At 40.5% G+C, this 27,041-nt stretch overlaps 1 protein-coding gene across 3 annotated transcripts in view; it reads left to right on the forward strand.

Annotated features, from left to right (window-relative positions):
- The window catches only part of LOC115217644, a 38,213-nt gene extending 16,580 nt beyond the window's left edge, over window positions 1-21,633 (forward strand). The window contains exons 1-2 of one of the 3 annotated variants that reach the window (XM_036507496.1): window positions 3,609-3,836; window positions 16,711-21,633. In XM_036507496.1, the coding sequence (XP_036363389.1) occupies window positions 3,634-3,836; window positions 16,711-20,125 (3,618 nt within the window). In that variant the 5' untranslated portion in view covers window positions 3,609-3,633 and the 3' untranslated portion in view covers window positions 20,126-21,633. Of the gene's footprint in view, window positions 1-3,608; window positions 3,837-7,294; window positions 7,437-16,710 lie in introns of those variants that run through there. The other 2 variants (XM_036507497.1, XM_029787395.2) reach the window with 2 other exon arrangements.
- The last annotated feature ends 5,408 nt before the right edge of the window (window positions 21,634-27,041 follow it).

The following is a 27,041-nucleotide window of genomic DNA, read 5'->3' on the forward strand; positions in this document are numbered from 1 at the left end:
TGTTAGTCTTTGCTGGTCACTGTCGAGAAGTCAGGTGTTCTAGGATGCTGTATTTCTGATTTCCCCTGCAAAATAGGGATAACGGCAGCCATCAGAGAAATAAGCCCTGAAAGGTGGAGTGGCTACTGCAGCAAGTGTCACTGGCCATTCTCTACAGCAATGCCATCACAGTCATTACTGCAGGGTACAGCTGAGCACCCCACTTGTTCTGGGATATGTGGCCCATTGCCCCACTTCATCTTCTGCTATTTTACACTCCCCCCCTTTCTTCCTTTTCTTTCTTTTCCTTTCTCATCTCTCATCTTTCCTGTTTCTTTGTATCCGTGTGAATCTTTCAAATTTAACATAACAAGGGATAGATGAATGGTTAGTGAGAGCTGTGCGAGCCATGTACAGGGACGCTGTTAGTAAGGTGAGGGTTGGTAACGAGTACAGTGAAGAATTCCGGGTAGAAGTTGGGGTCCACCAAGGTTCAGTCCTCAGTCCCCTCCTATTTATCATAGTCCTCCAGGCAATAACGGAGGAATTCAAGACAGGATGCCCCTGGGAGCTCCTCTATGCTGATGACCTTGCTCTAATTGCTGAGTCACTATCAGAACTGGAGGAGAAGTTTCAGGCGTGGAAGAAAGGATTAGAATCGAAGGGCCTTAGAGTCAACCTATCTAAAACCAAAGTCCTAATAAGTAGGAAGGTAGACAAATCACAAACGCCTTCAGGTAGATGGCCCTGCTTGATCTGTAGAAAAGGTGTAGGTAGGAACTCTATAAGGTGCAGCAATGTCAAAGGAAAGCTAACTAGGAATATAGTTTTTGTATGTGGCAGATGCTCTGGTGCAATAAACACTGAAAATGCGCAGAGACCATCTTCCGCCACATTCCAGGGAGAAAAACTAAAAATAGTTGATAGTTTCCGTTACCTAGGTGATCAAGTCAGTAGCGGGTGCGGTTGTGCCAAAAGTGTAACTGCTAGAGTAAGAATAGCCTGGGCAAAGTTCAGAGAGCTGAGGATATGTGTAAGCTTGCAAGAAATGAAGCCAGTATGCTCCGATGGATGTGTAATGTCAGTGTTCATACCCGACAGAGTGTAAGTGCCTTGAGAGAAAAGTTGGACCTAAGAAGCATCAGTTGTGGTGTGCAAGAGAGACGTCTACGCTGGTATGGACACGTGGTAAGAATGGATGAAGATAGTTGTGTGAAAAAGTGCCAATCCCTAGCGGTTGAGGGAACCTGTGGAAGAGGTAAACCCAGGAAAACCTGGGACGAGGTGGTGAAGCACAACCTTTGCTCTTTAGGTCTCACTGAGGAAATGACCAGAGACCGAGACCTTTGGAAGTATGCTGTGCATGAGAAGACCTGGTAGGACAAGTGAGGCCATAACCCGTGGCCCCTACCTGGGACGTAGTCAGTCCACCTATGCATACCTTCCTTCTTGGGACACATAACTCTACTTGTGAAGACCTGTTGAAGCAAGTGAAAATCAAAAAAATCAAAAAATCAAATCAAAATCGAAATCGATCAACATCAATGGAATTTGTAGTTGTGGTACCAGTGCCGGTGACACATAACGAGAACCATCCGAACGTGGCCGTAGCCAGCACCGCATCAACTGGCCTCCATGCTGGTGGCACGTAACAAACACCATCCGATCGTGGCCGTTGCCAGCCTCGCCTGGCCTCCATGCCGGTGGCATGTAAAAAGCACTATCTGAGCGTGGCCATTCGCCAGCCTTGTCTGGCACCTGTGTCGGTGGCACATAAAAAGCACCCGGAGTGTGCCATCTACCTGAAGGCATTTGTGATTTGTCTACGGAGTAGTTGGCGTTAGGAAGGGCATCCAGCTGTAGAAGCACTGCCAGATCTGACTGGCCTGGTGCAGCCTTCGGGCTTCCCAGACCCCAGTTGAACCCTTCAACCCATGCTAGCATGGAAAGCGGACGTTAAACGATGATGATGATGATGATAATTTTAAGTATACATAATAAATACATTGTTGCATATTTACCTATGCTTGTGTCTATGTGTAAGAGACAGTATTTGTATGTGTGTCCGTTTATACAAACAAGAAAAAAATATGCTCGTTGTATCCATTGTGTATGAAACAAAATTTGTCTTTTTTTTATGTTATTTTCAGCTTTCATCATTGTCACATTTTATGTTGATGTAAAATGTTCATGTCTGTCTGAGTGTATGATGAAATATGTACGTATGTATGTAATGTTTATACATATATAGATATATATATGTGTTTATTCATATATAAGTTAATATGTGTATATAAACACGTTTTCTATCTTTCATACACTCTCTCTTTCTCTCTCTCTCTCTCTCTCACTCGCTGAATTTCTCTCAACAACAACTTGCCATTATAGTGAAAGTCTTTTGTTAAAGTTTGTATTATGTCATCTCTATGTTGACAGACATAGTGAAGCAAGTGCATGTGTGCATTTGAAGCAGTGTTGCATTGTTGACTATGCTGAATGACATACAGAAACACACACACACACACGCACGCACGCGGTTGGATAATATTATGGGTATTATTTAATCACTATTATACATTTCACTTGCTAATATGAATTACTAAATTTTACATGTAGGAGGAACACGTAAGATATTCCCTATTAGAAATTCTTCAGATGGAGAATCTCTCTGAAGAATTCCAAAAGGACACACAAGACTGTTTTTGAAATTACATATGTGTTTATTATCCTAAGCAATCTTTCGATTTACTTATCACACAGGAGGCATTACCATGAATGTCAATTCTGTTTGGATCAATTGGTATCTGACCATTTCATTAGAACTCCTGTCTCAGAATATTTTTGTATGAATATTGGCTCTCTTCTCTGGGACAAATGTAGTACATATGGCTTGCATTATTGACATGAATTCTTAAGTTTTATATCGATGTCTTGCATAGAGAGACTTTTCAGCCAATTTTGTTGGAGTATCTGACTTTTCAATTGGTTTCCAGTCAGCCTTGTAGAAGTTTGGACTGGATAGGGTTTGGGCGCCATCTGTGTGGAATACATCTTTAACACACTGGTGTCACAATTTGTTGCTCATGAGTTTTCTCCCTTGTAGCAGCAGACACATTGTGTCACCTTGTGAGGAGTGCTTAAAAGAAACACTTTGCAAGGTTTATTTCTGGTATTTTTTAGCTGAAAATGGCCTATTTTCAATTCAGAACAAGGCTCAATTTCTATTTTCCAACACCATTTTCATTGTTATTCATTCACCACAAGGTACACAAGCTTTTAAATTGATTGTAGTTTTTAAAATTTTTTTGCATTTAATGAAGCTTTTCTGGGAGAAATCTTTTTTGATTCAGATGATGATTTTGAAGGAGTCACTAAGGCAGATATTAATGATGAAGTGGTTGGAGGTGATGATGAGGATGATGGTAGTGTTTATAATGACAGCGAGAATGATGTACCATCCATGGCTGGCTGATTTTAAAAAACATATTGGCTCAGCTCTGAGGAGGTACCTGATGGCATTTCTGAGGCAACTTTTTTGTCTATTCCTTAATGACAAAATTATTACTTTGTCAATAAAACAAATACATATGCTAGTCAGGTGAAGGAAAAGAGAGGGACAAATACTGGTGCTCACTTGTGCAGCAACAAATCGAAATGCACCATCTTCGAAGAAATGAAAGCATTTGTAGCAATTTCACTTCTGTGATTGGGTTTACTAAACACTCATCATTTGATTTATACTGGTCAACAGATGACTTTATTAAGATCATGGCAAGAGACAAATTTATGAGAATCCTGTCCATTTTCCAACTTCTGGGCAACTCCAAAATGAAACCAAGGAACCACCTTGAGCATGAGATCTGACTGCTTTTTAAAAAGCTTGTGCCACTTTGGCAGAAATGCTTTTATCCTGGAAAAGAACTTCCAGTGGATGTAAGTATGATTCTTTTCAAAGGAAGAACAGGCCTACTAATCTACATGCCAGCAAAACCAACCAAGTTGGGCCTAAAAGCTTGGAGGCTGGCTGACGTGGAAGTTGCACTTGAGCCAGGCACCAAGAGCAGTTGTGTTGCACATAAAATGGTTTCTTCCCTCTCAGAGAATGTGTAAAATAAGGGATATGTCATTTACAACTTTTTTCCTCACTAGCCCAACACAGAACAGGAACATGTGGCACATTACATGTAAACCACCAAGGTATGCTTGAAGAAATCAATACAGCAAGACCTCGAGCAGGCAAGTTCCCCATCAGACATAGAGATGGACACATTTTGTACACTTTCAGGTATAATAAAAGGACAGTGAATCTTCTGATGACTACTCTCTCTGCCAAGATCTTCAGAAAAGAAGTTTATTCAAAGCATCATGAAGATCATAGCAGGACTGTGTACAAACTGTGTGCTGTGCAGTCCTAGTCTCAATACATGGGGCAGATAGACAGAGTGGGCAAGCAGATGATGTATTACATAATGCTGCACAGATGTATGAAGTGATGGAAGAAAGTTTAATTTTACCTTTTCGAAATATGTTTGCCAGGTTAGTGTTAGAAAGTTCAGGCTGAGAAATGTGCATTCTCTACTGGAAGGCTGCCAAGTCAGGTGTGCCTCACAGAAGAGGTAAACAATCAGAAGCCCCTACCCTAGAAAGGCTGGTAATATAAGAACACCGCCTTGTTATTAACCTCAAGTGTCTGAAACCTGGCTGGCCTTTTAGTCCAGATTGTGCTATTTTTCAAACTGAGAGAAGCACCACCAGACCCAGTTCATGTGCAGAAAATGTGATGTAGTACTCTTTCCATACCCCTGCTTCCAGAGGTACAACATTCTGATGGATTACAAGGTAGACTGTACCCCAGAACTCCATAAACAGTGATCAAGATATGATAAAAGTATGTCAGCACATTTGTTTGTTGTTTTTTTTTTTCATTGACAAAACATACTTGTAGAATATAATGCATTTCAAAGCAGTAGGTATTCATATTTGTTTTGCTCCCTCAAAAAAAGAAAAAGAAAAAAAGCAATGATAAGGGAAACAATTCTAGGGGCAAATCATTGTGCCACAGGTTAATACATTTTCAGTTCTGTTATGATGTGGTCTGAGAAAATTGTTGGTGATATCTTCTCATTGTGGATAAGTTCCACATTGTTGGTGAAGCAGAGGTCTAAGATGTTTTTGTTTCTGGTTGGAGAGAGAATGGTTTGCTTCATGAACATCATTTTCATGAGATCAGCCAGAGATTCTGCTTGATTGCACTCTTTGTGTATGTCATTCTCGAGATTATGTCACCTTCTGACCATCTGATGTTCAGGAAGTTGAAGTCACTCATCAGAAGTACATTAATGCATTGATCTGGTATTTCTCTTATATATAAAGCTTTCCTCAAATTTACCATCATGATTTGAGGCATTGGGTGGGTGATATAATGTGCTTATTACCAAATCAAGTTGCTTTAAGTGCCCTATGTGTGTGTCACAGACCAGGTTCAAATGTGACAATAGGTTTAGTGGTGTGACATCCTCACAGATGTACAATACCAGGCCATAACAGCGGAATTTAATACTTATTTCTTTACTACCCACAAGGGACTAAACACAGAGAGGACAAACAAGGACAGACAAATGGATTAAGTCGATTACATCGACCCAGTGCGTAACTGGTACTTAATTTATCGACCCCGAAAGGATGAAAGGCAAAGTCAACATCGGCGGAATTTGAACCCAGAACGTAGCGGCGGACGAAATACTGCAAAGCATTTCGCCCGGCGTGCTAATGATTCTGCCAGCTCACTGCCTTAATTTAATACTGGAAGCCCCTTGCCCTCATGGCAGAATCTGTGTAACAGAACTAGAAAAAGAATTCCAAGTTTGGAAACAGAACCTGGAACCAAGGTTAATTTAGCAAAAACTAAAGTAAGCAAGAAATCGGACAGGACCCTTCACTCTTCTGGTAAATGGCCCTGTTCAATATGTAGGGAAGGTGTAGGTAGAAATTCCATTCAGTGTAGCCAGTGCAAGCTATGGACACACAAGAGGTGCAGTGGAATAGTAGGAAGACGTACAGGAGCCATAAAGACCACGGATACACAGGAAACTGATTTCCTCAAATGTGCCAGTGGATATTGGGAAGTTGTAGTTAGTTTCTGCTACTTAGGGGACCTAATTAACAGTGGAGGAAGTTGTACAGAAAATGTAATTGCTACAATAAGATTCTCTCTGAGTGAAAAGAAAATTGTATGATGCATGTATGCAAACTGCAATGCTACATGTTAGTGAGACATAGGCCCTGGATTCAGAGGGCAGACAAAAACTAGAACAACAAAGCTGATATACTCCTTGGGTGTGCAATGTGCAGTGTACATGAGTGACAGAGCATAAGAGGCATAGTTGGGCATAAGAGGAATTATATGCAGTGTGCTAGTTTGGTCATGTGATACAGCTGGATAAGGACAGTTGCATAAAGTGCTGATCACTTGAAGTTGAGGGAAGTTGTAGAAGAGGGAGACCCAGGAAGACATGGGGCAAAGTGCTGAAGGCTGTTCTCAAAAAGCTGAGTCTTATGAAGGAGATGACAAAGGACTAAGATATGTGGCACATTGCTGTACTCAAGAAGACCCACCCACCACAACGGAATTGTCATCCTGAAACCAAGGTGTAATAAAAAGCATTGGTGTAGGTGGAGTTAGGAAGGGCATCCAGATGTAGAAACAAACCAAAACAGACAATGGAACCTGGTGCAGTTCCTGGTCTTACCAGTTGCTGTCAAGCTGTCCAACCCATATCAGTATGGAAAATGGACATTAAATGATAATGATAATGATGATGATGATATATATATATATATATTTAGGGTGCAATGGGTAAGTTATCACCAGTTTATATTTTCAATTTTGCACATGTGCATTGTTTCTGATTTTGTTGACTACACAGTATAGTAGGGTCAGTTGCCATCTGTGACAAAATTCACTCTGTCAGAAATTTGGAAACAATATGCTGTACTGTTTGGCAGTCATGCCGAAAGTTCCAATGTGAACATTTCAGAGTATTTGAGTGTCAATCTGAGGACAGTGCATGTACCAAGAGTGATAAAAAATCAAACATCCAGTCAACATCATGGTGTTTGGAGTGATCACTAGTGATAGCGATGTTATGCATCTATTTATCTTCCCACATGGCCTCAGATTCAACACAGAAGCCTACATCAAGTGCCCGGAGGAGGTAGTGCTGTCCTGGGTGAAGTGGGTGGCTGCTGGAAGACCCTATGTTTGGCAACAGGACTCTGCACCATGCCACACAAGCAGGAGAACCCAGTCATGGCTGTCAGACAATTTCTGCAACCACATCACTCCTAACATCTATCTACCTAACACCCCAGGCTGCAACCATCTTCATTATTGTATGTGGGGCATAATTGAGGGAGAGACCAACAAAACTCCTTGTAACACCAAAGATGAACTGAAGGTAAGGATTATGGCAGCATTCACCAGGAGACTGTGGTTGAAGTCAGTAGTGATTTTACTGAATAAATTTACTCTTTTGTATTTCAAGATATTTTTATGTAATTTTGGTAAATATATCTGTTAAAATGAGATGGTGTTATTTTCATTTTTGTGTAATTTAGGCAGTTTATTCACTGCACCTTGTATATATATGTGTGTGTGTGTGTGTATGTTTGTTTGTTTCACCTAGAAAGTTACCCTCCGAGGTACAAGTTCGTGCAAGGTTGTTTATTGAAGGCCAGAAGTCGCCCATGCATACCAGATTTCCCTCTCCACACCACTGATGTTGTTCAAGGGAAAGGCAAAGGCCGATACAGCATGGCACCAGTGATGTCGCGACTCATTTCTACAGCTGAGTGAACTGGAGCAACGTGAAATAAAGTGTCTTGCTCAAGAACACAACACGCAGCCCGGTCCAGAAATCGAACTCACAACCTCCTGATTGTAAGCTTGACGCTCTAATCACTGAGCAATGCACCTTTGACCTATGTTATGGTCAGGTCACTTTCGAGTGCTACTGGTAACATGTAACCCAGTACAACCTGTTGCATGGTTGGGTCGTTGGCGACTAAACTGGCAACCCCACCAAGCTTGCTTGGTGAGGAGGGTGTTTATTGGACACCCTGCGGGATGAAAAACAAATCCTGTCAAAGGGCGGAGGAACTCTTGAGAGTCAACGGCCATCCAATAAATGTCTTAAGGCTGTATCATAAAAATATCTTGAAATACAAAACAGTAAATTTTTATCACTCTTGGACAGTGCATGTACCAAGAGTGATAAAAAATCAAACATCCAGTCAACATCATGGTGTTTGGAGTGATCACTAGTGATAGCGATGTTATGCATCTATTTATCTTCCCACATGGCCTCAGATTCAACACAGAAGCCTACATCAAGTGCCCGGAGGAGGTAGTGCTGTCCTGGGTGAAGTGGGTGGCTGCTGGAAGACCCTATGTTTGGCAACAGGACTCTGCACCATGCCACACAAGCAGGAGAACCCAGTCATGGCTGTCAGACAATTTCTGCAACCACATCACTCCTAACATCTATCTACCTAACACCCCAGGCTGCAACCATCTTCATTATTGTATGTGGGGCATAATTGAGGGAGAGACCAACAAAACTCCTTGTAACACCAAAGATGAACTGAAGGTAAGGATTATGGCAGCATTCACCAGGAGACTGTGGTTGAAGTCAGTAGTGATTTTACTGAATAAATTTACTCTTTTGTATTTCAAGATATTTTTATGTAATTTTGGTAAATATATCTGTTAAAATGAGATGGTGTTATTTTCATTTTTGTGTAATTTAGGCAGTTTATTCACTGCACCTTGTATATATGTGTGTGTGTGTGTGTATGTTTGTTTGTTTCACCTAGAAAGTTACCCTCCGAGGTACAAGTTCGTGCAAGGTTGTTTATTGAAGGCCAGAAGTCGCCCATGCATACCAGATTTCCCTCTCCACACCACTGATGTTGTTCAAGGGAAAGGCAAAGGCCGATACAGCATGGCACCAGTGATGTCGCGACTCATTTCTACAGCTGAGTGAACTGGAGCAACGTGAAATAAAGTGTCTTGCTCAAGAACACAACAGGCAGCCCGGTCCAGAAATCGAACTCACAACCTCCTGATTGTAAGCTTGACGCTCTAATCACTGAGCAATGCACCTTTGACCTATGTTATGGTCAGGTCACTTTCGAGTGCTACTGGTAACATGTAACCCAGTACAACCTGTTGCATGGTTGGGTCGTTGGCGACTAAACTGGCAACCCCACCAAGCTTGCTTGGTGAGGAGGGTGTTTATTGGACACCCTGCGGGATGAAAAACAAATCCTGTCAAAGGGCGGAGGAACTCTTGAGAGTCAACGGCCATCCAATAAATGTCTTAAGGCTGTATCATGTGCGGGCACATAGAAATAATCGGACTGAATACTCGATCGCGCGGTTAAACCATTGGGAGTGAAGGACTCCTAGCCTTTGTTAGGGCATCCTTCTAAGAGAAGGTAACTCAGGTAACTGGGATAACTCCGACATAAAACCTGCAGCTCAGTGGTTACCGATGATGTTGACTTGTTCTTCTTTTCGGATTATGGCTGCTGTTGCTTAGTGAGTGGGATCGACTCAGTGCACAGCGCACAGCCTTTCCTCACTTTAAAAAAAATCTTCTTGCACAGGCTTTGATAGAAACAATTACAGAGATATCAAACTGTTAGACCAGGTCATGAAAGTTACTGAGAGGGTTATAGCTCAATTGATTAGGAAATAGAATTTAACTAGATGAGATGCAGTTTGGTTTTGTACCTGGGAGGAGTACCACAGATGCCATCTTCCTAGTGAGACAGCTGCAGGAAAAGTATTTGGCCAAAAATAAGCCATTGTATTTAGTTTTCATCAACCTAGAGAAAGCTTTTAACTGCGTCCCCAACCCTGTTATGTGGTGATCTCTAAGGAAGTTAGGGACAGAGGAGTAGCTTGTTAGAGCTATACAAACCATGTACAGTGGTGCTGTAAGGTGAGATTCACCACAAATACAGTGATGAATTTAGCGTAGAAGTTGGGGTTCACCAAGGTTCAGTTCTCAGCTCACTCTTATTAATATCATCCTCCAAGCCATAACAGGGGAATTCTAAAATGGATACCTATGGGAATTATTGTATGCTGATGAGCTCACTCTTATTGCAGAATCTGAAACAGTTGGAAAAGAAATTCCAGCTATGGAAGCAAAACCTGGAATCAAAGGGCCTTAAAGTTAACCTAGCAAAGACCAAAGTTGTTAACTAGAAAGAAGATAAGACTTTCCGTCAGGTATGTGGCCCTGTGCAATATGTAGGAAAGGAGTTGGAAGTAATTCCATTTGCTGCACCCAGTGTAAGCTATGAACACATAAGAGGTGCAGTGGAAACACAAGTAGATTAATGGATATAGTTGTCTTTGTATAAGGCAGATGTGTAGGAACAATAAGCACGAAGAGCACATGGGACTTAGCCTCTCTCAAATACCCAGGAGGTTCTTTTGAGGTTGTAGATAGTTTCTGTTACATAGGTGACCAAATTAATAATGGATCAAATTAGCAATGGTGAAGGATGCTCTGAAAGTATTGTTTCCAGAATAAAAGTAGGATGGAGGAAGTTCAGAGAGTTGCCAACCTCTGTTGGCAACAAAAAGACTTTCTCTCAGAGTGAAGGGTAGATTATATGATGCTTGTGTATGAATAGCTATACTCCATGGTAGTGAAACATGGGCTCTGAATGCAGAAAACATGCATAGACTGTAGAGAAATGAAGGCAGTATGCCTCATTGGATGTGCAACATCAGTGTGCATGTACGACAAAGTGCAAATGTGTTGAGAGAAAAGTTGGGCATAAGTGAAATCAAATGCAGCATGTAAAAGAGCGGACTATGTTGGTTTGGACATCTGGTGCATATGTATGAAGACAGCTGCATAAAGAAGTACCGATCACTGAAAGTGGATGGTACCTGTGGAAGAGGGAGACCCAAAAAGACATGGGATGAAGTGGTGAGGACTGATCTCAGGATGTTGGATCTCACAGGAGAAATGGCAATGGACTGAACTGTCTAATGACATGAGGTTCTTGAGAAGATCCACCCATGTCAGTGCACTGAGTTCTAGAAGTGCTGTGGGTTCCACAAGTGTTTGTGTTCCACCCATATGTAACAAGAAGAATTTTCACACACCCTGCTCCAACAAACCAAACTATATCTCTTCTTTCACACACACCATGCTTACCTCTCATTCTCCAATCTTGTCCTCGTGGCCCTGTTTACTTTATCATTGCTATCCAGTAGACATCCACCCCATCTATACACCCAGGTTTTCACCACTCAGTGCATCCTCCCCCACTCTCTACTCATGCTTTCTTGGCAATATCCTGCCACTTATATTATTATCTCCATACCTCAAGGTTATGCCCTGGCACTTGCTACCATCTCTCTCTTCTTTTATTCATATTCTGAGTCCTGTCACTTGTGGGTATGCCCAGCACTCTGCCACCATCTCTCTCCTGCTCTCATGCTGTCTCCCACTATCTCCTTCTGCTCTTTCCTCAAGCTGAGTAACATCTATCTCCTTTACAGCAACACACTTGTTTCTGTCCTCATTCCTGATTAGTTTCTGCCTCTCTGTCTCACTACAGCCTTACATCATTTGACACAAGACCGCCTCCTCCCCTCTCAAAGGATCTTTGTCTTGTAAGTTACTTAGTAACCCTGCCAGTTCTGATTTCACATAAAAAGCATCAGTCCACACTGTAAAGTGGTTGGCTTTTTTTTGGAAGGGCATCCAGCTGTAAAAGCCTTGCCAAAGCTGACTTCGCCTGTACTTGTGCCATGCAAAAAGTACTCGGTCCACTCTGCTGGGTGGTTGGCTTTAGGAAGGGTATCCAACCATAAAAACCCTGCCAAATCAGACACAGAAGTCTGGTGCAGGCTCCTGCCTGACCAGCTCCTGTCAGACCATCCCACCCGTGCCAGCATGGATGGCAGATGTTCAATGATGAATATGATGTGTGTATGTGTGCATTGCAAACTGATAGAAAAGATGGGAACCATGGTGGTGATGCAATATACATCTGTGAAGACCTCACACCACAGATCCTTTTGTCATACTCAAACTCAGTGTGCATCATGCTAATTGTACATATGACAGATCGTTATCATTATATATATTATTTATTGCTCCAAATCACACAGGCATATTTGAAAGCTGCCTTACTAAAATAGAAGTTCTAATCAGTGTACTTCTCATAGTCTTCAACCTACCCAATGTGCAATGGTCCAAGGGCTTTTTCCTCCCAAGAATGTTGTAGTGCTGACAAAAACAGGTGGAATCCTTGCTCAGCCTCACCAGCACATTGTACGTGGAGCATGTAGTACTCCTACCACCCAGGGCAAATATTATACTTGATATCTGCTTCATAAACAATTTGGATTTTATCCATAATGTGAAAGTGACACTGATGCTAATCTCAGATGAGCTGACCATGTATAGACCAAAGGAATCCGCAGACATGCAGCCTATGGAAATCAATCCAATCAGCAGTTCTATAAAGTAAACTGGGAACTGATTGAGATAGAGAGCTTCAAACAGGATTGACTTCAATGTCTCTCTGCACTGGATATTGACATAAAACTTAAAGAATTCATGTCCATAATGCAAGCCATATGCTACAAGTTTGTCCAGGAGAGATTGGCCACTACATAAGAACAAAATTTCCAAGAAGAGGTAATTTCTAATGAGATGGCATGCAAAGATTGCTAACTTTCTAAACAGAGAACTCAACGGAAGTAAAAAAAACCTACCTAAAAACATTATTTTGAGAAAAATTTGAAATACTCCCATGAAAAAGAGAGAGAACAGACAAAGAAGCCTGAGTTATAGAAAATATAAAATCAAATCCTAAAGCTGCCTTTAAGTTTGCCAAAGAAACTGTCAAAGCACATTGCCGGGTAGAGTCACCCCTCCAAAAACAATGGCTCCCTCGCAGTAAGCCTAATGAAGATAAGCGAAACAACAAATGAACAATTCACCCATCCTTACAGTACATGCAAGTCAGAAAACATGTAGAGTTCTTTACCACTACAAATGTTAAAAGGGAGACAGTAACAATTGCTTACATTGATATAAAAGATGTAATACTGGCCATAGATAAAATAAACTTGAACTCAATTGCTGGCCCTCTTGGTTTCCCAGCAATCCTTCTAAAATTGTGCAAGTGAGCCCTAGAAAAACTACTGCAATCTTCCTTCCAGAGTTTCCTTGCAAGTAGCAAGCTTTCAGGCAAGTTGAAGGAAACAATAATATGGCCTATTCATAAAAGATGCCACAGAGCTGATTTAAAAATCTATAAGCCTATTTTTGGTCATATTATGCAGAGAAAATCCCTGGAGAAGGACATCATGCTCGGAATGGTCAGTGGCAAGAGAGGAAGAGGCTGACCAAGAACCTGCTGGCTTGACACCATCAAGAGTGATACCGGAATGGACATAGCGGCCCAGGATAGAACTGGCTGGAGGACACTGATCCATCGAGTAACCGAGAGTCGACTTCGACTGAACGGATAGATAGATAGATAGAAGCCGATCTTAAACCTCGCAAAGTCATGGAAAGGTAGTCTGAAGGAAACTAATCATATTCTTAGAAGAAAATAACTTGATGACTGTCACACAGCATGGTTTCTAATCAGGAAGAAGCCATCTGACACAGCTCTTGCAACACTATGACTGGGTCTTGAAACAGCAGCTTAACCACTCAGATACTTAGATGTGAATGTGATATATCTTGACTTTCTGAAGGCTTTCTATAAAGTCGATCATGGTATTATATGTCACAAATTGTGTGACTTCTGCATGGTTGGTAAACTAGGAGAATGTCTACATGACTTTTTGAAAGATAGAAATCAATTAGTAGTAACAACGGGGTCACCTACAAGTAAATGCAAATAATGAGTGGTGACCCACAGGGCTCTGTCTTGGTGCCACTACTATTCATAGTGGCCCTCATCAACACAGAGCCACCTTCTCAGGCTATGCAGATGACACAAAAGTTTCACAGGTAACTGAAGATGGCATGCACTTGCAACAGGAGTTAAATGCAATTTACAAACGGGGCGACAACAATAATATGCAGTTTAATGCTGGAAAGTTCCAAGCCCTACTCTATCAACAGACAAAATTAAATGCAATGCAAACAAAATAAACTGAACCTTGAGCGATTGCAGTTCCAGAATCACAATCAGTGTGTGACCTGTGTGGATATTACTTAGTTGGCAATGAAATGCAGGCAGCTAAGTGGTTGGATTCTTAGAACTTTCAGAACAAGAGAGCAAGAAACCACGATGGTCTCTCTGGAAGACATTTGTCTTAAGCTATCTTGACATTGTTCCCAACTATAGTCACCACACAGTGTGAAATTAATAGAATTCAAAGTAGTCCGGTGAAGCTATACGACGAAGACAGCTTCAATGCAACAAATTAGCTGCAAAATTCAAGAGGCTTAGACTTTACTTTCTGGAAGAAAAGTAGGAAAGATATATAACCAATATAAATCTGGAAGATCCTGTAAAGAATCAAACTTTGATAGTTGAACCTCACAGATGCAAAGTGTTCCTTTTGAATGTTGGGCCTCATGGAAGTGAGGTGGTGGAGATCCTTTCGAGCAGGCCTCACAGAGGCAAAGTGGCTGAGTTCCTTTTGAGCATTGGGCCCCATGGAGGCAAAGTGGCCGAGTTCCTTTCAAGTGTTGGGCCTCACAGAGGCAATACCCAAGGCCGTTGGCACTATGTTGTGCTTGAGAAGAAGACCCATCAAGCCAAGCAAAATCACAGTTGTGGCAGATACTGGTGTGACACAAATGGCATCTGTGCTGGTGGCACGTAAAAGCAGTCATTACACTCTCAGAGTGGTTGATGTTAGGAAGGGGAGGCAGCCTTCCAGCGTGCCAGCCTTGTCAAACTTTCTAACCCATGCAAGCATGGACAATGGGTGTTAAATGATGATGATGATATATATATGCACTCACACACACACACATGACTATCACTATATCTCATATACATATCATCAGTGTTTATGGAAGTGTTTTTTTCAAACTGCAAAAACAATATGACCAGCCTCATTAATAAATCAAAGTACAGCAGTTGGTCACTTGTTGCTTATGAGCTATGTCATCAAAGTTGAACAGAGCTAAATATTTTGTCTTAGAACCTTTATAGTGTTGATAGAGCATTGAGCAGCAGTCTTGATGCTGGTGTTTTGATACTCAATGTGAATCATCATCATACAGATAACACTTTTCCAATATCAAGATGGCTTCTAGTCTTCTATGTCAGCTGACTTTTTCTCAACTACAATTTTAATTTCAATGCTTTCCAACACTGTCAACTGTTCACCAATACACCAAGCTATTCCTGGAAAAAGGAAACAAGAAAAATTTCAAATTTAAGCCTGAACATCCTATATGTGTGTACATGTATGTGTATACACACATGCATATGTGCGTGCATATGCACACACCTGCATACAAACACACACATTTACATATAAAATGGAATCTTCATCAATCTTGACAGTGAGAGTTTTCAGTTGTTTGACAACTGAGTGACCTCGTCTTTGAATTGACATGTGAAATGACCACATATTGCACAGATATGTGTACTCTTAACATAATTCTCAATCACAATCAGTATGTGTGAAAGATCATATCTTTGAATTACAAGTATAATCTGTGACAGATCTCTAAACAGTTTCTCTGTGTACACAATTTAATTCACAATACTTGGATTAAATTGAGGTCATGACAAATACAATCACTCATGATGCTACGTAGTGAAATCAAACCTGTTGCAATTCTGGAAAAAATTTTTCTACCATTCACTCCTACATAAATAATATACATTTAAATAAATCATATGCATATGTACATACCATACCTCTATACAAAATTCCTCACTGACATATATATTTGATATGTATATGATATAGTCTTTTTTCTTTTTACTGGTTTGTCATTAGACTAGCAGTCTCAAGAGTATAAATTGATTATATGGACCTCAAGTTGAGCTGAATTGTGCTGATGCTCTGAGCATGTGTGTGTGTATGTGTGTGAGGAAAAAGGGGATAATATTCAAAGTAATGGAGGAGGTGTATGTTCCTGTCACATATGAGATGTTTAAAGTAAGAGCAATATTTTAATATATGATGGGATGTTCATCTTGAAGCATGTTCAGAAATACCAAGATATTTAGAAAATTGGGGAGTTTTAATGCTCTACACTATATATGTGCATTCATTTACAGCCAAGTGCAATATATCCATCCATCTTGTTTGAGAGCAATTCTGATACCCATTTTTTTATGTAATAAAACTTCTGAAATAACTGATGGTGTTCTCTAATACTGCATTCTGTGAGTGTTTAATTGAAAAAAGTTTTCCAAATTAATGACATGATAATTTAAAATGCTGATAAATGAAAATTGCTGTTGAAGATATTTTATATGAAAATAAGTGATTTAATTAGAACCTCTATATTTCACTGTCAGTATTTTATACTCAGAAAATTGAATGCATTTATAAAAATATACATTAGAAAGGAGAAAGTAATTGGTGTTGTGTCTATAAATTATGTATTTAAACATTTTTTCTTTTTTTAGCAGTATTATGCTACATAACTAAGGAGACACTTTATTTAGTACATTGTTATAATTTTTGTGTTCTATTTTTCAGCAACATACTTTTGAAGACAAGTCAAGACATGATCAAGCAAATCTTCAGTTTTTCACCTCTGACCAAAGACAAAGAAAGGAAAACAATAAAGACAGTGATAATGAAGAAAAGAAGAATAACTGTAAGCAAATTCAATTTGATTCTAAAGAAAAAATTTTAGAAGAGAATAAAGTGACAAAGGTCTTGTTAAAAGATTTGATAAAAGATACAAAGACTGACTCTGAAACATCTCCTGAAATGTTTGAAGAAATTCAGAAAGAAAACTTTGAAAATAACAGTGATAAAAAGGCTGGAGTATCTCCGATTTGTGAAGAGAAAATAAATGACACAAAAGTAACAGTTATAGCAGAGAGTTTTGTTAAAGACAAGATTTTGGATCAAGCAAAACCAACCGTTCAAAGGTCAAAGATTACAATTAAACTTACTGGTAAAACAGGCATAAAGCCACTTCAGTATCCTGTGTTATCACCTTGGATGTCTACAAGTAAAATGCCTGGTCCAAATAAAGCCCAATCAGCTAAAGTAAGTTCTGACAAAAAAATGTGGTCAACTAAAGAAGTTGAAAGCCAATTATCTCTTGATGATTTCTTGACATGTTCAAACAATCATGGTAGTGACCCAGTTGCTTCAGATATAGAGATTGATGAAGAAAAAACTAACATTAAAATATCTAATCTAAGCACTTGTAGACAATCAGCTGATACTTCCATTCTACAAGAATCTATTGATGATAGTGAAAATAAAAAGTCTCAGGAATTCTTACCAGATTCACACATGTCTACAACAATGCCTGTCTCTGTTTCCCAAGTGTCTGGTAGCTGTCTTCTCCCGATCGGTGTTTTAGCAACAACACCTTTTCCACCTTCCCCACCTGAAAGTACTTGTAGGAATTCCAGTAATGTTTTTGAGGGTACCGATAGCTCTGATTTGTGTATTTCTCTAGCAGTTGACCAAAAATCAAGTAATGTGCATGAATCAGATAAAGAGAGTGAAACTAAGGTTATTTCTGAAAGCAAAAATGGAGCAAGAACTTTGTTGAGCCAACATAAAGGTACAATACAGTTGCCAGTATCCACTGGTGCCAAGTTCTTCACAAGAGATCTTGATAAGAGGCTCCTAGGGGTTGATTCTACTTCTCAGGTTTCTATGGGAAAAATACACCATTCTCCTCCATCTGTTTTCCAGATTACAGAGACTAATGATGCTAGTTTATATCAGACTGATAAAGAAAACATCACCTTGCATTCTTCTGTCACTCTTGAAGGAAATCCAAGCAATGGCAGTCCCCCTGTTATCCAAGAGACATCTCTGCTTGTAAACAAAGAAAACTTCCCAAAAATATGCAGTAATAATGTCTCTGACCCTTTAGCAAGCAGTACTTCTACCTTATTTGATGAGATAAACTCTAAAAGTTGTTATAGCATCTCTGCTTTACATTCTGAATTGTCATCTGTTCCTAGCAAACTCCAGTTGTCTGATAACTTTGAACTGCCAAGAAAATATTCTGCTATGGAGACAGCACCTTCAAACCTCTCTGCAATCAACACGGGGGAAATAAAATCTGATCATTCTGCTGTCTCTTCAAAATCAGATGCAAAAAGCAATTTTATGGAAAACAAAGACAGTTTGGTAACATTGTTAAGCAATAGTACTAGGTCTGATATGAGAACAGTTGATTCCAGTACAGTTGAGCAAAATATTTCTTTGATTCCTTTACCAACTTCTATGAGCAGTTCTTTAGCTAATATATGGGATATTCCTCTCCCTTCTAATCTACAATCTGAGTGTCAACCCCCAACCCATGGTGTATTAATTCGAGAATCTGAACACAATTATGCTATCAGACTTATGGAAAATTCAGATGGTGTTTTGCACCCTGTGAAAAGAGCTCCATTGCAACATGATGATAAAAATGTTGATAGTGATGATAGCAACAACGATATAAGTAATAACAGCTGGAAAGCACAGTCTTTTGTGGCCCAAGCATATTTATCACATAGCCAGTCTGATGATGAAGGAGAGACAAGTCAACTGAGTATCTCATCAGAAAATGACTCTAACAATTCCCTTCCTCAGCAGTGTTCTCAGTCTTCAGAGAGTAATGATACCATTTCTCCACCAGTTCTAGAAGCAGAAGGAAGACAAAGCTGTCTAATTCCTAATGAGGATTTAAGCAACAATGACTCACCTCCGCCCCTTACTGCTGAAGTACCCTGTCTCTCACCTAGTGTCTCACTGCCATGTTCCACATCATCTGTGATACCAGTAACTCTGGTTTGCAATCCACCTTGTGAGAGTAAAACTTTATTTACTACACCAAACACATTGTCTATTGACAACACATCATTGCTGAATAACATGTCAATTCTTAACTTAGATTCAGTTATTAGGAGTCAAGCTAACTCTATCAATCACACATCTAAGACATATTCTTCTAATGACAGGAATGTAAAAAGTATTAAAAAAGTGGTTCTTTTGAAAAAGCCAGTGCAAAATATTCCTTCTCGCCATCTACGTACATCCCGAAAATCTCAATCAAAACAAAATGATGTGAAACTTTTAAAAGTAGATAAGGTAGATCAAGAAAAAATCATTGTAAAAGTTACATCACGCACATCAGAAGGTGTACCTGTGATAAGCCTGACACCAGCAACATCAACAGCAAGCTATACCACATCAGGTCTCTCATCTTCATCAGTTGCAACTACTTCATCTTCTGGTTCAAACTTTACAGAAATCTCTGAAACTGAAACTGCTGATAGCTCATTACTAGAAGCAGCTGCTAAAAAGGCAGAAACACTACCCAAAATGTTCATGCCTACAGTAGTCCTTCATGATATTAAATACACAATGGGTAAGGATTTATCTCCAATGGCAACTATTCCTTCATCTATAGAGAACATTCCAATCTTTGATTCTGAAAATGATGATTCTGACAGTGATGTAAAATTTGAATCACCAAAGAAGTCGTTTGAGTCACAACGCCAGCTTGAAATTGAGTCACCTTCAAAAACTTTAGAAACATTTGATCCATACATGTTTCTGAACAGACCTACAAAACCTTCTATACCGTCCTCTAGCTATAACACACAGTTGACAAATGAGAGTTCTACTTTATTTAGCATAGGTCCTTGTGGTACTAGTGCTACTGGAAGAGTGACTGCAGATTCACTTCCATCTATTGACAATCAGTCAATGATAAGTAACATGTTTGATGTAACTGATTGTAAGTTTGCTTTTCCTGATGTTTTCTTAGAGAATGGTGAGCCTGAAACACCTCCAAAAATATCAAATGTTGATGTACTAGGCCCTGGACTTCCTTTTGAAACATCTAGTAAAAGCAATATTGCTCTTGGTTTGGATATCTTGAATGAGTTTTATACAGCTGAGGGAACTGAAGATTCAGGTTAATACTCTTATCAGTGGGATAGATAATCGGTGATTAAAGTTTTTCTCTCAAACTTTTTGTCTGTATAAGTCTATTATTATTATAACCTCTTGCAATAGATAGTATATTAGGCACAGATAATTTTTTATATTATGTTATAAGATATTTTGTTCCTGCCTTTTGGTGTTGTTATTAATCATCATCATCATCATCATTAATAACAATAACATTGTGGTTGGTATTCTATATATTTTGTTCTTTTTTAGCTAGAATCATCAGATTCCATTATAAAATCATTTTTGTTGCAAATATGTTAGAAAATTATTCTACTACATTGAACTCATGAATTTTATCACAGTTTTCCCTATATTTCTGACAGAAAATACTACTTGTTTTTAAAGTGATTAACTGCCTTAACTACACTTATTTCATCAACTTCAAGCCCCGAGTGCTATGTTATTTTGTAGCTAGGAAGGTAACCCTAAAAACTTATGCTTCCCTAGGATTAAACTATCAGCTCTTTGGGGATTGGTTTTAGTATGTATAATTTGCTGAGAGTAATCTTGAATATTTGGTAGGGGATTGCCAAATATTAATCTTGTTCACTTAAAAATAAGAAAAAAGTTGTGAACAACAAATAAGGTATGATTTAATGGACAAGACATGGAATGTACAGTAGGTTGTCTAAAAGGTAGGTTATATAAGAAATATATGAAAAGTTTAATGTAAAAGAAATCTTACTGGTGAAGTAATTAATTCCTGAAAGATTACTGATAGTAATTATGTTATAATTATATCCTCTTAGTTTAGTGATTTGTATTAACCAGACATATTGTATGCTAATTATTGAGGCTAACTAGAAATTTTTATGAGAGCCTTATTAAACAATGGAAGCAATAAGATATGCAATTCTTTAAATGATTTGAGCAGTAATGAATAATTACCTTTTCTAGGTTAAGATATTTTCTAAATATTGGTGAAATTACACATGCAGTTCTTCAAAATTATGTTTCATCAGGTTTCTACTTAACTGTCAGTATTCACTTAATTCTTATTTTATTCCTCATTTTCTTCTTTTTGTTCTGTTATCTCCATGAAACTGTTCAGCACATGCAGAGGTTTTAGCCAGTATCCATATAATTGCTGTCAACTCATAAAACTTCAACTTTACATGAAGTGTTCATTTAAGTATGTATCTATTAGTCATTAATAACTGATTATCTTAAAATTTAAAATAGGACTGATATACAAGTTTCAAGCTCCTTAACAAATCAGTTACCATTTTGTTATTACCAAAAATTGAGGCAATACTCTACTGTACAAAAAAAATGATTTTTAACTCAAAACATAATAGCTAACAAAACATCTACTGGATTTCCTGTTTCATTGACGAAACTGGGTAGATAATTATTTGAAAAACCAATGATACAACTTTCCATCTACAAAACCTATATGTATATACACTGAAATATAGATATTTTTTTGTCTGTACAAAATCATGAATTAAAAGCAATCACCAAATCTTCTTTAATTATGCATGTTTCTTTTTTTCATCAAAGTTCATTTTTACCAATTATTGCATTTTAATCATAAATTTTGGCCTATTCTGTAACAATTTGTAGTCTCCTCATCTAAAAATAGAACAAAAAGTATTCTCAACATAGTTATCAAAATTGTAACTGCTGCTATTTTTTTTTTGTATAACTCTTTTGTTATCTTATACATAATCTTAGCGACTGCAAAACATTATGGGTGTGCATTAGACTGCAGCCATGCTGGGGTACCTCCTTGGAGAATTTTCAGTCAAATGAATCAAACCCAGTACTTGTTTTTTAAAGACTGGTACTTATTCTATTAATCTCTTTCACCAAACTGCTAATGTACAGGAATGTAAACACACCAGCACCAGTTGTTAAGCAGGGACAAATACTCACTCATAAATATACAATGAGTTTCTTTTGGTTTCTGTTTACCAAATCCACTCACAAGGCTTTGGTCAACCTGAGGCTGTAGTAGAAGACACTTTCCATAGGTGCCATACAGTGGGACTGAACCCGGAACCTTGTGGTTGGGAAGCAAGCTTTTTATCAGACAGTCATGCCTGTACCTATATATATATATATATATACTTTATTTAAAGCAGCAGAAAATTCAACAAAACCTGTTACTCTGAGTTTCCCGTTTCCGTTCGTAGCAAAAACTGTCCGACGAACGGAAACGGGAAACTCAGAGTAACAGGTTTTGTTGAATTTTCTGCTGCTTTAAATAAAGCATATTACTCTACCACTGGTATTTGAGTACTATATATATATATGTATATGTATGTGTGTGTGTGTGTATATATATAGTTGAAATTTATAGAAAAACAAAAGATGAAGACAGGTATTAGCTTGATGCTTGGGAAGGTTAGAAAGTCTTTTATGTTTCAAGCCTACGCTCTTCATCAGAAAGGAACGTGAGGTACTAATCAGAGAGAGGGAATAAAAAAAACTTGTGGATTTAGCTGTCAATCATGGTGCCGTATATGTGTATGTATGTATACTTATATGTATATCATCATCATCGTTTAACGTCCGCTTTCCATGCTAGCATGGGTTGGACGGTTCAACTGGAGTCTGGGAAGCCCGAAGGCTGCACCAGGCCAGTCAGATCTGACGGTGTTTCTACAGCTGGATGCCCTTCCTAACGCCAACCACTCCGTGAGTGTAGTGGGTGCTTTTTATGTGCCACCGACACAGGTGCCAGACGACACTGGCGAACGGCCACGCTTGGATGGTGTTTTTATGTATGTATATATATATGCATGTATATATATATGTATATATGTGTGTATATATATGTATAAAAGGAGCACTCTGTCAGGTATGATGATGAGGGTCCCAGCTGATACGATCAACGGAACAGCCTGCTCATGAAATTAACATGCAAGTGACTGAGCAATCCACAGACACGTATACCCCTAATGTAGTTCTCAGGAAGATTCAGCGTGACACAGAGTGTATCAAGGCTGAACCTTTGAAATACAGGTACAACTCATTTTTGCCAGCTGAGTGGACTGGAGCAACGTGAAGTAAAGTGTCTTGCTCTAGGACACAATGCGTTGCTGAGAATCGAACTCATGACCTTACAATCGTGAGCAGAATGCCCTAACCACTAAGCCACATGCCTTGGACGTGTGGCTTAGTATCAGCTAGGACCCTCGTCATCATATATTCCAACATCACCATCAAAGTACAGGACCAGATACTGCAACAGCTTGGGTTTCAGAGGACCACAGCTCTTCAACATCCTCCCTAAATGACTGAGAGACTTGCATGGTGTGGATGTGGGTTTCTTTAAAACTAAACTGGATCTCTTCTTGTCGAGGGTCCCAGATGAAACTACCTCTCGGCAGGAGACACAGATGCGGGCAGCGGCATTGAACTCCCTTGTTGACCAAGTGCCACGTATCAGAGGTGGATTCACATATTAGTGTAGCTCATTCAACGGTGGTGCCCCAGCATAGCCACAGCCATCGGGCTAAAACATTTTTAAGGATATATATACATCATCATCATCATCATCATCATTTAGCGTCCGTTTTCCATGCTAGCATGGGTTGGACGGTTCAACTGGGGTCTGGGGAGCCCGAAGGCTGCACCAGGCCAGTCAGATCTGGCAGTGTTTCTACAGCTGGATGCCCTTCCTAACGCCAACCACTCCGAGAGTGTAGTGGGTGATTTTATGTGCCACCGACACAGGTGCCAGACGAGGCTGGCGAACGGCCACGCTCGGATGGTGTTTTTATGTGCCACCGACACAGGTGCCAGACGAGGCTGGCAGACGGCCACGATCGGATGGTGTTTGTTACGTCCCCAAAGCACGGAGGCCAGTCTATGCGGTACTGGCTACGGCCACGTTCGGAGGATTTTCTTGTGTGCCACCGGCACTGGTACCACAAGATACAAATTCCATTGATGTTCATCTATTTTGATTTGATTTGATTTGATTTGATTTTCACTTGCCTCAACAGGTTTTCACAAGTGTCACAAGAAGGAAGGTATGCACAGGTGGACTGACTACGTCCCAGGTAGGGGCCACGGGTTATGGCCTGACTAGTCTTGCCGGGTCTTCGGATGGTGTTTTTATGTGCCACCGACACAGGTGCCAGATGAGGCTGGCGAACGGCCACGATCGGATGGTGTTTGTTGCGTGCCCACAGCACGGAGGCCAGTCGATGCGGTACTGGCTACGGCCACGTTCGGATGGTTTTTTTGTGTGCCACCGGCACTGTAACCACAAGATACAAATTCCATTGATGTTCATCTATTTTGATTTGATTTGATTTGATTTTCACTTGCCTCAACAGGTCTTCACAAGTGTCACAAGAAGGAAGGAAGGTATGCACAGGTGGACTGACTACGTCCCAAGTAGGGGCCATGGGTTATGGCCTGACTAGTCTTGCCGGGTCTTCGGTTGGTGTTTTTATGTGCCACTGACACAGGTGCCAGATGAGGCTGGCGGACGGCCACGATCGGATGGTGTTTGTTATGTGCCCACATCACAGAGGCCAGTCGATGCGGTACTGGCTACGGCCATGTTCGGATGGTTTTCTTGTGTGCCACCATACTGGTATCACAAAGATACAAATTCCATTGATGTTCATCTATTTTGATTTGGTTTGATTTGATTTGATTTGATTTTGATTTTGATTTTTTTTTGATTTTCACTTGCCTCAACAGGTCTACACAAGTGTCACACACTTGCCTCAACAGGTCTTCACAAGTGTCATAAGTAGGAAGGTATGCACAGGTGGACTGACTACGTCGCCGGGTCTTCGGATGGTGTTTTTATGTGCCACCGACACAGGTGCCAGATGAGGCTGGCGAACGGCCACGATCGGATGGTTTTCTTGTGTGCCACCGGTACTGGAACCACAAAGATACAAATTCCATTGATGTTCATCTATTTTGATTTGGTTTGATTTTCACTTGCCTCAACAGGTCTTCACAAGTGTCACACGTGTCACACACTTGCCTCAACAGGTCTCCACAAGTGTCACACACTTGCCTCTGCCTCAACAGGTTTTCACTCACACACTTGCTTCAACAGGTCTCCACAAGTGTCACACACTTGCCTCTGCCTCAACAGGTCTTCACAAAGTGTCACACACTTGCCTCTGCCTCAACAGGTCTTCACAAGTGTCACACACTTGCCTCAACAGGTCTTCACAAGTGTCATAAGAGGGAAGGTATGCACAGGTGGACTGACTACGTCGCCGGGTCTTCGGATGGTGTTTTTATGTGCCACCGACACAGGTGCCAGATGAGGCTGGCGAACGGCCACGATCAGATGGTGTTTGTTGTGCCCACAGCACGGAGGCCAGTCGATGCGGTACTGGCTATGGCCACGTTCGGATGGTTTTCTTGTGTGCCACCGGTACTGGAACCACAAAGATACAAATTCCATTGATGTTCATCTATTTTGATTTGGTTTGATTTATTTTCACTTGCCTCAACAGGTCTTCACAAGGTCACACACTTGCCTCAACAGGTCTCCACAAGTGTCACACACACTTGCCTCTGCCTCAACAGGTCTTCACAAGTGTCACACACTTGCCTCAACAGGTCTTCACAAGTGTCATAAGAGGGAAGGTATGCACAGGTGGACTGACTACGTCGCCGGGTCTTCAGATGGTGTCTTTATGTGCCACCGACACAGGTGCCAGATGAGGCTGGCGAACGGCCATGATCGGATGGTGTTTGTTGTGCCCACAGCACGGAGGCCAGTCGATGCGGTACTGGCTACGGCCACGTTTGGGTGGTTTTCTTGTGTGCCACCGGCACTGGTACCACAAAGAGTACAATTCCACTGACGTTCATCTATTTTGATTTGTTTTGATTTGATTTTCACTTGCCTCAACAGGTCTTCATAAGTGTCACAAGAAGGAAGGTATGCACAGGAGGACTGACTACGTCCCAGGTAGGGGCCACGGGTTATGGCCTGACTAGTCTTGCCGGGTCTTCTCACGCACAGCATACTTCCATAGGTCTCGGTCTCTAGACATTTCCTTAGTGAGACCTAAAGTTCGAAGGTCGTGCTTCACCACCTCGTCCCAGGTTTTCCTGGGTCTACCTCTTCACAGGTTCCCTCAACTGCTAGGGTGTAGCACTTTTGCACACAACTATCTTCAGCCTTTCTCGTCACATGACCATACAGCGCAGCCGTCTCTCTTGCACACCACAACTGACGCTTCTTAGGTTCAACTTTTCTCTCAAGGAACTTACACTCTGACGATTATGAACACTGACATTACACATCCATCGGAGCATACTGGCTTCATTTCTTGCGAGCTTACGCATATCCTCAGCAGTCACGGCCCATGTTTCACTACCATGTAGCATGGCTGTACGTACACATGCATCATACAGTCTGCCTTTTACTCTGAGCGAGAGGCCTTTTGTCACCAGCAGGGGTAAGAGCTCTCTAAACTTTGCCCAGGCTATTCTTACTCTAGCAGTTACACTTTCAGCACACCCCCACCCCGCTACTGACTTGGTCTCCTAGGTAGCGGAAGCTATCAACTACTTCTAGTTTGTCTCCCTGGAACGTGGCAGAAGTTGGTCTCTGCACATTTCCAGTGTTTATTGCTCCTGAGAATTTGCCACAGACAAAAACTATTTTCCTAGTTAGCCTTCCTTTGACATTGCTGCACCTCTTATGTGTCCATAGCTTACACTTGGTGCATCTTATAGAGTTTTACCTACACCTTTTTTACAGATCGAGCAGGGCCATCTACCTGAAGGCGTTTGTGATTGATCTACCTTCCTACTTATTAGGACTTTGGTTTGGCTAGGTTGATTCTAAGGCCCTTCGATTCTAATCCTTGTTTCCACACCTGAAACTTCTCCTCCAGTTCTGATAGTGACTCAGCAATTAGAGCAAGGTCATCAGCATAGA

This window comes from Octopus sinensis, linkage group LG11, assembly GCF_006345805.1.
Source record: "Octopus sinensis linkage group LG11, ASM634580v1, whole genome shotgun sequence".
NCBI classification, from domain to species: Eukaryota; Metazoa; Mollusca; class Cephalopoda; order Octopoda; family Octopodidae; genus Octopus; species Octopus sinensis.